Here is an 11,935-nt window from a genome sequence, read left to right on the forward strand (position 1 = left end):
ATATTCTTGCTCTGTGTTTTGCAAGTGTTACTGATAGTAACATCCCATTGCTAAATATTACCAAGGGGAAGAAAGTATCTTTAATGGCAAAAATAGCCAGCTGTGATAAATACCAACCAACATAATGGTATTTTACTCTGCACTATGATTTTGCCAGGTTACCTGAAAAACATGGGGCTTACACAACCACAACACCCTTTTGGATTATATGTTTCCCACTGCCCAGTAAGTCTTTCCACCTAGTCACTGATTTCAAGCCAGATACAACCAGGGGAACAGCCTCTGAAAGACATTCAAGTTACTGGGTGAGGGTGAAGACCTCCCTGAGAAAGCTGCAGCTGGAGTTTGGGCTTTATTTGGTTTGCAAGGGTGCCACCATGTGACACAAACCCATTCCCAGAAAAGCGAGACAGGAATGTCCTCCTGAAAGCGCTCAAGCAATTTGCCTGAGGAGACGGTGACTGCTATGGGGCCATTCTGCCCTAAACTTTGAGCTCAGTGCCATGCCTTTCAGGGGGTCCTCCAGGTCCCCCACAGAAATGGCTGTTGAGAACTCCCTTCAATACACCACCAGGGAACATATGCTTGCAAATGGGAAAGATGTATGTCTAAGGAAAGAAAGCAAGAAGGAAGGCAACAGCTAATCCTGGAAGCAGCGGGAGGCTTCCTACTGAGGTGCTTTGGTATTACAGTGAGACAGGTTTTGTAATGCTCTTGGCCTACATAACTGTGAAGCTTCCTGTGGCACTTTTTGTATTAATAGGGATAGTATTTCCTACCAGTTTCCAGAATGGGACGTTGCCTTATGCCTAGTCCCCCTAAACTGTTCGGTGAGGGATTCTGATCTGTTTTTCACTTCGTGCCCTAGATTGCTGTGATATAAATAGCAACCAGGTGTTAATTAATTCCCATATGCGTGCATGTGTGGGGATGACGTGTTTAGATACATGTATGCTTTTAAGGGCAATCTCTTACCAGTTACTATAGCAAGAGTAGTTCTTACACGAATAAGAACCAGACGCTCAATTAATGAGACAGCTTTCTGCCTCAGAGGAAGTGTCCTACAAACGTACATAGATTTACAGAATCACAGCCTAGTTTGAGTTGGAAGGGACCTTAAAGCTCATCTAGTTCTGAAGCCCTGCCACAGGCAGGGACATCTTCTACTAGACCAGGTTGCTCCAAGCCCCATCCAACCTGATTTTGAACACTGCCATGGATGGGGCAGCCACAGCTTCTCTGGGCAACCTGTGCTGGTACCTCATCACCCTCACAGGGAAGAACTTCTGCCTAGTGTCTATTCACAATCTCCCCTCTGTCAGGTTAAAGCCATTCCCCCTTGTCCTGTCACTACAGGCCCTTGTCAAAAGCCCCTCTCCAGATTTCTTGTCAACCCCTCTAGGCACTGGAGGCTGCTCTAAGGTCTCCCCAGGGCCTTCTCTTCTCCAGGCTGAAGCAACCCAGCTCTCTCAGCCTGTCAAGGGTACATATAGACATACTCAATATGCTACTCCTGCCATTGTATGGGGCCAAGAGCTGCACATTTGGCATGAATTTGCAACAGAAGCCTCCACATGCTGTATGACTGGAGACTATGTTTTACCTCCAGCCATGCTTTGCCCTGTCTGTGCTTCTCAGGACAAGCAGGCCATGTACCGTTCACTAGCAAAAGTCTCAGCAGGCCAAGGCAGCATCTCAGCTTGTGGCTGCACTGCTGCTATGCACATGAGTATCCAGGAGACGACAAGAATCTTCCAGGAACCTGCCCAGTGGAGATCACTTACCTGAGGGTGAACTTGTATTGGCAATTTAGTCTGAATAAGGAGCAAGCTTCTGGAGTGAACTTCCTGATGAAGCCCATCTGCTACACTACCTTGCACAGCTGTGTTGGGGCAGACGCACTGAATGACTTTTGGGTTCAGCTACACCAGGAAATGCAGTCTATGAGCATACCTAAGGCTCTTCACATACTAACCAGTGTTGTGCGGACTTAACAGGACAACTGTTCCTTTAGGGCTGGACTACTATTCATGTATACATAGCCTGATGCCAATCTCATGAAAAATAAGTACCATGGACATGGTGCAGTATAGAATGATGTGCCAGCTAGGCATAGCATCACAGCAATACCCAAGAACTAAGACGGAAGACACTGCACTGGGACAGCTACACACTGTGTATTTGTGGTATACAGAATCTCAGAACATTTAAGGTTGCAAGTGACCTCTGGAGAGCTTCTAGTCCATTCTCATATTCCCAGTTACATGTTACATATAGAATGGTTTGAGTTGGAAGGAACCTTGGAGATCATCTAGCTCCAACACCCTGACGGAACTAGAGTGGTGCCTAAAATTATGCAAACACTTCCCTTAGAGAATGACAGGACAAGGGGGGGATGGCTTTAACCTGACAGAGGGGAGACTGAGATGAGATCTTAGGAAGAGGTTCTTCCCTGTGGAGGAGGTTGCCCAGAGCAGCTGTGGCTGCCCAATCTCTGGCAGTGTTCAAGGCCAGGTTGGACAGGGCTTGGAGCAACCTGGTCTAGTGGAAGGTGTCCCCACCCATGGCAGGGGGTTGGAACTGGATGAGCTTTAAGGTCCCTTCCAACCCAAAACAATTTGTAATTCTGCGATTATATTTAATGCTACAGGAATAGCCCAGAGTTTAAGTCATGTTGAGAGAATAGTAAAAATGGCTACAGATCTGAAAGCAGCCTGGAAAAAAATACTAATTTTTAAATTGGTGGTTTGTTGGTTTTTTTTTTAAGACAAGAAATAGATCAGTAGCTGTCCCACTAAAAAAAGATATGTTCTAAGTTTGTCAGCAAAACTTAAAACAAAACACAAAAAAAGGCAAATATTTTTTTAGTCAACTAAAATGTGTCCTGAATACACAGTGTTTTCCTTTGTATCGGAGCACCTACTTCATTTTAGTATTCCTTTTTTCATTAGCCTTTTTTCAGTTGTAAATAAAATAGGCTTGAAATAAAAATGTTTGGGCTGAAACTAAGCATTTTTTTTAGAAGTATAAATTATATATTTCTCTTTTTTTTTAATTCTCCCTCTGCCTTCTTTTCTTTAAAACACTTCAATTAATTTGATTTCTCAGACATGTCAGTGACCGTTAAATACTGTCTTAGTGTGAATTTCATACCATCCTTACAAAGATGCCTATAATTAGCTGGGGTGCACCTTAATTCTTTTATGCCTTGGTTGTTTTCTTCCTGGTAAGGATCCCCAGTTTGGAATTGCCTACACAGGATCAAATATGTTCTGGATAAAAGTTAGAAAATACAATCACTTTTGAACCTAGTCTGTTATCTCACCCAAGCGCCAAGACCTATGTTGCAGCAAATTGTCTTAAAACTTTATATACACTGAGAGGCTTTGACATTAAATAGAAGTAGGATTAAATATATAAAAACACACTTACTTTTATTGCTTGCCTGCCTCTGGAAACAGCATTTTAAACTAATAACCCAGAGGCTAAAAGCGTGAAATATTGTACTGACTTGGCAAGAAAGGAGATTTCATTAGCAGATAGACAATAACCGAGACAATGGATTTGACAGATCTAGTCAGTGTTTTCAAGAACTCATGCAATTAATTGCTCTAAATAGCAGGCATTGCAACAGATTGGGCTGGGGAAGGGAAGCCTGTAGATCAAGGGGAAACAGGAAGATCAAGGAGAAAAATTACACACAGTAATTTGCTAGTACAGTACTGCTTTGTACGCTGCGCTCTATGCGCACTTGTACATACATATCTGCATGTACGCCCATGCAGGAGAGTGTACATATGTGCTTATCTGGGCAACGTGCTCTAGTGGAAGGCGTCCCTGCCCATGGCAGGGGGATGGAACTAGATGATCTTAAGGTCCTTTTCAAACTAAACCAGTCTGTGATTCTCTGATTTATCTCACAGTAAAGCAAGACTTTTGAAAACATTAGCCATTTTTTAAGGAAGCACTATCCTCTTTCAGACTTTATCCATCAGCAGCAGTTGCTCTGGAAGGTCAGACTTAAAAAAAATTCAATTAGTTTCAGATAGACTTCACCAAACCTCATACAAAAAAAGAAGAAACAAGTCCTAGGAAACTGGTATATTGGAGTCCAGAGGTCTATGAGCCAAGGAAATTCAGCATTGCCAAGACAATGCTAATAATTCTGAGTAGAGAAATATCAGCAACATGAGAAAAACATTGGCCAACAAAGAGATTTAGAATATGTGAAGTATATTAACTGGACACAGAAAGAAACTAATGCTGTAAGAATTAAAAGCACCATTACATATGCACCTGCTGGCCAGCTGTAGTGTTAAATGGGGGCAATTACTTTGCTGGGCTGATCTGCAGGACCTCACTAAAATGACAATGCTTATTAGAGACCCACAGTATTGCTGTGAGACACCACAATGCCACTGTGGTCAAAGAACGACCACAGTACAGGACAAGCAGTGTGCAAACAAAATGAAAAATGTACTTCTCATCAGGACCATTCTGAGCCAGACACTTCAGCTTTCAACCTCAGGAGTAGTGTTGCTGCAGTCTGCATTAGAGAAGGGGATAACTGTATTTTCAGAGTTAGAACACTCAATGATATATTTCCTAATCTCTCTTATTAGGCTCTATAGTTTCTCCTCTGATTTTATATTGGTGTTCATTCACTGTTTATAATGCTTTGACAGGGTGGGGAGAAAGAACCTCTCCTCCAAGAAAAAGGATGGAGGTTAGAAAGAGAAGAGGAGACTCCAGGGAGACCTTAGAGCAGCTTCCAGTGCCTAAAAGGGCCAACAAGAAATCTGGAGAGGGACTTTTGACAAGGGCCTGTAGTGACAGGACAAGGGGGAATGGCTTTAACCTGACAGAGGGGAGATTGAGATGAGATTTTAGGAAGAAGCACAAACCATTCTGTGATTCTAATCCAATATGCTATTTCCAGAAAGTTCAGAATTACCAAACCCCTGTAGACTTTCTAAGGAGTATTTTATTCCTTGTGCATCTACATAAGAATCTGGATATGTAGAAAAATCAAGTTAATGCACTTTCCTTTTGAAAGTGCAAAGTTTTCAAGGCCAAACTGAAGTTTGGGGCTATGAGAACTATTATGTCACCAGATGCATTCTAAGGAACATAAATTATCTTCTGTAGAGCTTAAATTCTATTTTATTGAAATCAGTGAGGGATTTGCAATGGACAACAGTGAAATGAGGTCACAGCCCCAGCTGATATGTCTAATTAATAGGCTACATCCACTCCATCTGTCCCACAAAATGCTGAAGAAAGAGCATAGGATAAAACATCTCCATCCCGAGTCGGTGCGGCATAAAAGTAACAAATCCTGCATAAAAGTAACAGCAATTAGAGGATTTCATCCTCTGAAGTATCTAAACATTTGCACCAGCACATTTCATCAGATTTCTATTTAGAGGAATTTTGTGAGTAAATTACAGAGTAAGAACTCAGATTACAAGAAATCTGTGCTTATTGTACATATTGTGGCAGATCCTGAAAGCCCACTCTCCTATGCAGGTGCCTGAACCCTCCCATGAAATGCTAAGCTAGCCTTTCTGATTCACCTAGGTGTGTCCTGCTGTCTCTGGGCTAGGCATACAATACAGGCTGCCAATCTCCCTTCCAGGATTTGTTTTGACGATGCAGCTTTAGGCTTGGCAAACGGCTTTAGGACTCCTGCTCCAAGATCTAAACCCACCACAGCCACATGACTAAAACACTAATCCTGTATAATAAATTAATTCTTAAGGTTCAACTTTGTTAAAGAAATGTTGACAGGTCAACTTCACATCCACGGGGCTGGATGCCAAGTATGTATTATTTGTGCCTCCTGCATAAACTTTAATTGACTGATAATCATTTTTCCACAGCCAGCATAAAACCTGTGTACATTCCACGCCACATGCTGTGTCTAATTTTAGAGAAATCAAATCATATTCTCCCTGATGTGGACAAAACTCATTTGCTGATCAGGTAGTACAGACAAACCATACCCATGATATATAGCGTCAGAGACAGTGAAACTTAGGATGAAGAGAGAGAGTACCTACAGAATGTAGGAACAATCGAGTTTGGAAAGGAGGAATGGACCACAGCATTGTTTGTTTGTTTCTTGTTAATGAGATACTGATAAAGTCAAATATGCAGACAGGAATCTCTGTAGCTTCCTAACAATGCCTGTGAACTGGGAGAAGGCTACCTGGCCAAAGCCATGGTGGGACTGCTCCAAGGCTCACCTGCAGGCAGAGGGTTGAGCTCCTGGCTCAGACACACCTGCTCTGCCTGTGTTTAATTTACTGCTAAAAATGTAGTGATAGTGTCTCCTAGTGGCTATATTCTTTAAGGAACAGACCCAAACCCAAACATCACACCTGAAATTCCCACTCTTCAATAGTATACAAAATATAAACACCACCTGTAGACTTTTAGAGCACCTCAATCAGCATCACTCAAACAGGTAAAATCACATAAATAATTTAAATACTCAAGGTTTTAATATCTGAGTTACAAAGTCACATTCTGATTTCACATGTAAAACCTATCTCTAGGTTATACAAAAATGGGTTGTTTGGTAGGTTTTTAACAGTAGCAAGGTGTTTCATCCTTTCTCTTTTGGAACAGTGACATTAAAGAGAGACGAGTGCCATAACAAACCATGTGAAGCAAGGTGTTCAGGACTTAACTCAAAGCCTGAAGCCAAGCATGGGCATAAATTGGATCAGAGTCCACCTCATTTAACCTTTAGGTCCTCTCAGACCCCATAAAAGCAAAGGAAATGTTAAAATGCTCCGCTATGGTAAGTCTCCACAGGTTGAACCCACCACATACTGAGAACTACACCAGCACCACAATCCGTGATTATGAACTGATGTCACTGCATCTTAGAACCAAGTTAAGGACTCAGGAAAAGCAATGCTAGCATAGATCAGAAGGCCACTTCTCCTAGCAGCACCACAGTGCCTGCAGTCATGGCCAGCAGAGGACGTTTAAACAGAGTACATAAAACCAAGCAACCCTCAACAGTGTCAATACCCAGCTCTAGTCCTTCCTCCTTGAACCAGCTGTTTTCTGTTTCCAGCACCAGTTAACCACCAAAAATCCATCTTGGTAATGAGATCTGTATCCACGGATTTTGATAAGGGAAGACTTAACAGTCAAGATACAATGTATTCAACAGTAAGCCAAAGCCCCACTAGCTGGAACTATGGCAAGGTAGACCCAGAGGACACATGGGTCTGATTTTGCCATGTTGGGGACATTTCTTTTCTAATTGTCAACCAATTGAAGCTTCCTGTTGTCCACCATCCTCCTGGAACAGAAAGATTTGGGCAGCAAATTTCCATACGTGGATAAGCTTCACCAAACAAGACACTGAAATTTAAAAAAAAAAAAAACAACACTGCAGAGGTGCAGACAAGGAAATCTTTCCTAGCAAATTCTGGCTCTAAGTGACCACTGCTTCTTTACCATGGCATATGGATTTGCCTCCCTCTATGTACACATCAGGGCCTTTTGCTTTTTGCCAGGTATCCTGTCACATCCCAACATCCCCACTTTAGGGATTTTATGTAAGCTCCCCTGTTAGAAGAGAAATAACACACTTCAAAAGTGGCTGGAGTAGTTCTATCACAACAAAATAAAGCCTCTATATACTCTGGATCTCTGCTAACGGGGAGTAACCTTGAACAGCCTAACAGCCACTAGAGATAAACCTGGAGTGAGAACGCTGTGTTCCCACCTCCAGCAGGTCTTTCTCCATGTACCTGTGCGTGTCTGAGACATACTGCCCTGCTTGCAGCAGCGGGCACTTTCTGCTACCTCTTTTCCATTGTGCCAGTGCTGGTGGAAAGCCTTTCTGGAACAGGTCTGGTCAGTATCACTTTCCCTGAGGATCCATATAGTGCCTGAGTTTGCTGACCTTTAGGACAGAGTGTGAAGCTTATCTCCATCCTCAGCATTTTACCTGAGGGGAAGGAAAGATAACAGTTCAGTTTTGGAAGAGGCTCTCACTGGCAAAAAGGGACTGGCAAGTGAAAAGCTTCCCACTCAACTTCTCCACACCTCCTTCAGCTATTGCTGAGCACTAGTTGAATCATACCAAATAAATAGTTTCAGCTTGTCTTAGACTCCATAAGTTTCCTAAAATGTTTGAAAGCAAAGCCTAAACTTATTGTTTCTTTTCTCATCCTGACAATTTAGCTCTGTCCATTAAGGAAAGGAAAGGTGTACATCTGCGGAAGCCCTTGTTTTTTAGCCCACCTGTTCAGCCTGCTTCATTTACAACAACCTCTCTTTCTACAACCATTTAAAACTTCTTTTCATCCAAAGCTGACAATCCCACAAACACAGCCACCTCTTGTCATATCTCCTCTTATTAAACCCCTGCACAACAGGTGCCACATTTCCCCACTGGTCTGAAACAAGCAGAGACATCTACAGCCACCTTCTGTGACCAGAGCACCAGTGGGGAGTGAAAATCGGGGTAGACCAAGGATACAGCAGGGACAGAGAAGACTGAGCTGCAACCCTATGGATGCAGGCTGGCTCCTCCATCTCCAAGCTTCTTCTTTGTGGCTGTCAGTATTTGTTGACTGTACCTAGTTAAGTGATTTTTGTTGTGAGAGGAAATGCTACAGGGCAGATTAAACTGCTAGGCTGCTATTAAACAAGGGCGTACAGACTTGGAGCAGAAATTCCCACAAAGACAAAGCAGCAGCAGCAAACAATAAGCTGGTTCCCTTTATCCCAGCCCTCTGAAGAGCCAGAAGGGCCCCACAGATCTGCCCTCTGCCACACCTGGGCATTGTCCTTCTCCTTAGCAGCCAAAGCTTACACTTTACAGCCTTCCACTCCTGCCAAGCCAACTGCTCAACAGCCTCTCCGCAGAGAGCCAGCTCCTTCCTTAGTCCAGGTAATGGGACACTTGCGCACACCCTCACAGACACACGCCAGGTTCTTTAAATCAGCTCAGCAAGTCTTTCAGCGCAAGAGACAGAGAAGCAACATAAACAGAGCTTCCTTCTGCCCTCTGCCCTCAGAGAGTCCTATCCAGAGCAGATCATGCTGATACAACCTGACAACATCCAGGGATAAGGCGGAGGCTCACACCAAACGCACTCTAATACTAGCGAGTATTATAAGAGGGCAGCCAGAGATCAAAGAAACATTTCCTTTTCTTTCTTACTCCCAGTAAACTGAAAAAGCCCCCAGCCCCATCAAAGTGACCAAGTGACTGATCTTGTCATGGGTAGGGAGAAGGGTTTCCTTCTCAGGGACGTTACCAGGGCTTGAACTGTGTTTGCTTTTCTTTAAAGCCTCTTGTATAACCCTTCACCCTTCACAGCAGTTCTCTTGCTAGCACTGTAATGCATTTGGCACAAAACTGCAAAATTGCAAAACTCCTTGAGAAGTTGGATTTGTTTGTTGCCTGCTTGAGGGGCGGGTGGGGGAACAGCTCCCCAGTTCTTCCTGAACTATGTATTATTATTATTATTATTATTATTATTATTATTATTATTATACTTAGGAGGCTGCTTCCGCCTCCACCTGAGTTAACCATTCACTTGTCTTCTTCTTCCAGGCAGGTGGTATAAGCTTGATCTGCCCTCCAGGGGTTAAATAAAGAAGTAGTGCGAGGAAAAACAGAACCTTTCGAGTTGCTCATATTTGAAATTCTTTTTTTTCCCTCTCTTTCTCCCTCTCCTGAATGGGGTTAGTTCGCTTCTCTTTCCCTCTCGCTCCTTGAATTATTCCGTTAGGGAATGACGAGGACTAACAATGAAGCAGATGCCTGGAAACTGTTATCCAAAGCACAATGCCGGACCACCCTCCACCCTCGCGTTACCTCCCTCCCCGCAGACAGTCGCCCTCACCCTTCCGTCGATGCCATGGTCCAGAAAGCCCCCCTGTCTTCTCGGGAGTCCGAGGGGTTATTTTCGGCAGGAGGAGGCTGGCTCTCTGGGATAACCTTAGCTCGCGGCTGCGAAGGAGCACGCAATTCCTTGTAATCCTTGGGGGCTCCGCAGGGCGAGGATCCGGCAGCTCCGCTCCCCGCCGCTCCCCCGCCCCGCCGCGGGCTCGCCGTGCCCCGGAGACCAGCAGTGCCCGCCGGCCAGAAGAGGAGGAGGAAGAGGAGGAAAAGGAGGAGGAGCGGGCACCTGGGCTGCGGTCCCCGGCGCCCTCCCCTCGCCGCGGGGCGTGTGTCTGTCCGTGTGTCTGTGTGTGCGCGGGGTGGGGGTGTCTTCACACCGGCGCGGCGCTGGCGGAGGCAGGATTGGAAGGTTTTAGCCCTCGAGCCGTGGATTTGCAGTCAATCCCTCTCTATTTTAGGCGCGGGCTGACATCACGAGCGTTGTTACTCCTATACATGCCCCCGACCGCTCCTTGCCAGCAGCGGGCAGGGGGTGGAGCAGGGGGACCCCCTCGCAGGGGGAGGGTCGGGTGCTGCCCACCGCGACCTGCCCCACTCGCTGCCGACCGCCACCGCCTCCCCGGGGCAGGCCCGGCCCCCTCAATGGGACTCGGGGCGGCCGGCCGCGAGCGGCGGGGAGGAGCGTGTCCAATACACACACACCCCCGGGGGTGTCCGGTTGCGGCCGCATTTCCTCTGCCGAGTGAGCGGGTCGGCACTCCGCGATCCCGCAGCCGAGGCACCTGCCCCGTCACGCCGCGGCGGCAGCAGCCTCCCGAGGCCGGTTCAGCCCTTCGCGAGGGCCGTGCTGTCTCGACGGCCCGGTGCTGTGTGCTGACCGCGGCAGCAGCACCCGGGGGCCGTGGCGAGGGGCGTGAGGGACTACACCGAGAGCTAGGGGCCCCGGCCCTGCCCGGCCCGGCCCGGCCCTGCGTCTCCGGGCGGTGCTGCCCCCTGCCGGGAAGGCGCCTCCGCGGTGGCCCCACCTGCTGGGTCCAGGCCGGAGCAGCGAGGCCCCGAGGAGACTCGGCTGTGATTGCAGCGTGGGGTGGAACGTCGTCGTTTCAGTAGCTGCGCTCCGGTGCTGTGGCACGGGTCGCTCGTGGCGTGTCAGGACACTGCTGTGAACCTCGGCTTCAGTTTCCCGCAGCTGAGGCTCCTCCTGACAACCTCGGTGCTGTCTATCTGGGGACCACACAAGAGGGACATGGATCTATTGGAGAAAGGCCAGAGGAGGCCACAAAGATGCTCAAAGCCCTCAAAGGGCTGGAGCAGCTCTGCCGTGGAGACAGGCTGTGAGAGCTGGGCTTGTTCAGCCTGGAGAAGAGAGGCTCCGGGGAGACCTTAGAGCAACTTCCAGTGCCTAAAGGGGCTGACAAGAAATGTGGAGAGGGGCTTTTGACAAGGGCCTGTAGTGACAAGACAAGGGGGAATGGCTTTAACCTGACAGAGGGGAGATCGAGATGAGATATTAGACAGAAGTGTTTTCCTGTGAGGGTGCTGAGGCGCTGGCACAGGTTGCCCAGAGCAGCTGTGGCTGCCCCATCCCCAGCAGTATTCAAGGTCAGGTTGGATAGGGCTCGGAGCAACCTGGTCTAGTGGAAAGTGTCCCTGCCCGTGTCAGGTTGAGCTTTAAAGTCCCTTCCAACCCAAACCAGACTATGATTCTCTGAACCTGATGTCCTGTTTCACAGGGAGCCAACATTTCTGCCATAGCCTGTTCTCTCTGTCCCAAGGATGCAGCACAAAGCCAACAGCCATGCAGGAATCCCTCTTTCACAATACAGAGCCACAAGGCTGCAGGAGATGCACCATGGAGCAAAGGCTGCCTGACCCTGCCCACTGCTCCCACTCCCCTAGGATGCCTTTCCTGCAACCATGCTGATCCTGTCCTTACAAATGGCAGGATGCAGCTTAGCATGCATTCCCTCATCCTAATCAAATACATTTTTTTTCCTGTGATCTTACCATGGACTTAGGTTTTCAAGGGAAACAAGTTTCCTGGGCAATTCC

The 11,935-nt window shown here is 46.7% G+C and overlaps 1 protein-coding gene across 2 annotated transcripts in view; it reads right to left on the minus strand.

Annotated features, from left to right (window-relative positions):
* SLC1A2 (solute carrier family 1 member 2) overlaps window positions 1-10,334 on the minus strand; it is a 79,606-nt gene extending 69,272 nt beyond the window's left edge. Inside the window, exon 1 of one of the 2 annotated variants that reach the window (XM_062620273.1) lies at window positions 10,170-10,334. Coding sequence is in view for 1 of the 2 variants with exons in the window: in XM_062620271.1 (XP_062476255.1) it covers window positions 9,885-9,901 (17 nt within the window). In the remaining variant the exon portion in view is untranslated. The other variant, XM_062620271.1, reaches the window with a different exon arrangement.
* Between the last annotated feature and the right edge of the window lie 1,601 nt (window positions 10,335-11,935).

Source organism: Pezoporus occidentalis, unplaced genomic scaffold, assembly GCF_034315485.1.
Source record: "Pezoporus occidentalis ecotype Australia unplaced genomic scaffold, CSIRO_AGI_Poc_V1 ctg22, whole genome shotgun sequence".
In the NCBI taxonomy this organism is placed as follows: domain Eukaryota; kingdom Metazoa; phylum Chordata; class Aves; order Psittaciformes; family Psittacidae; genus Pezoporus; species Pezoporus occidentalis.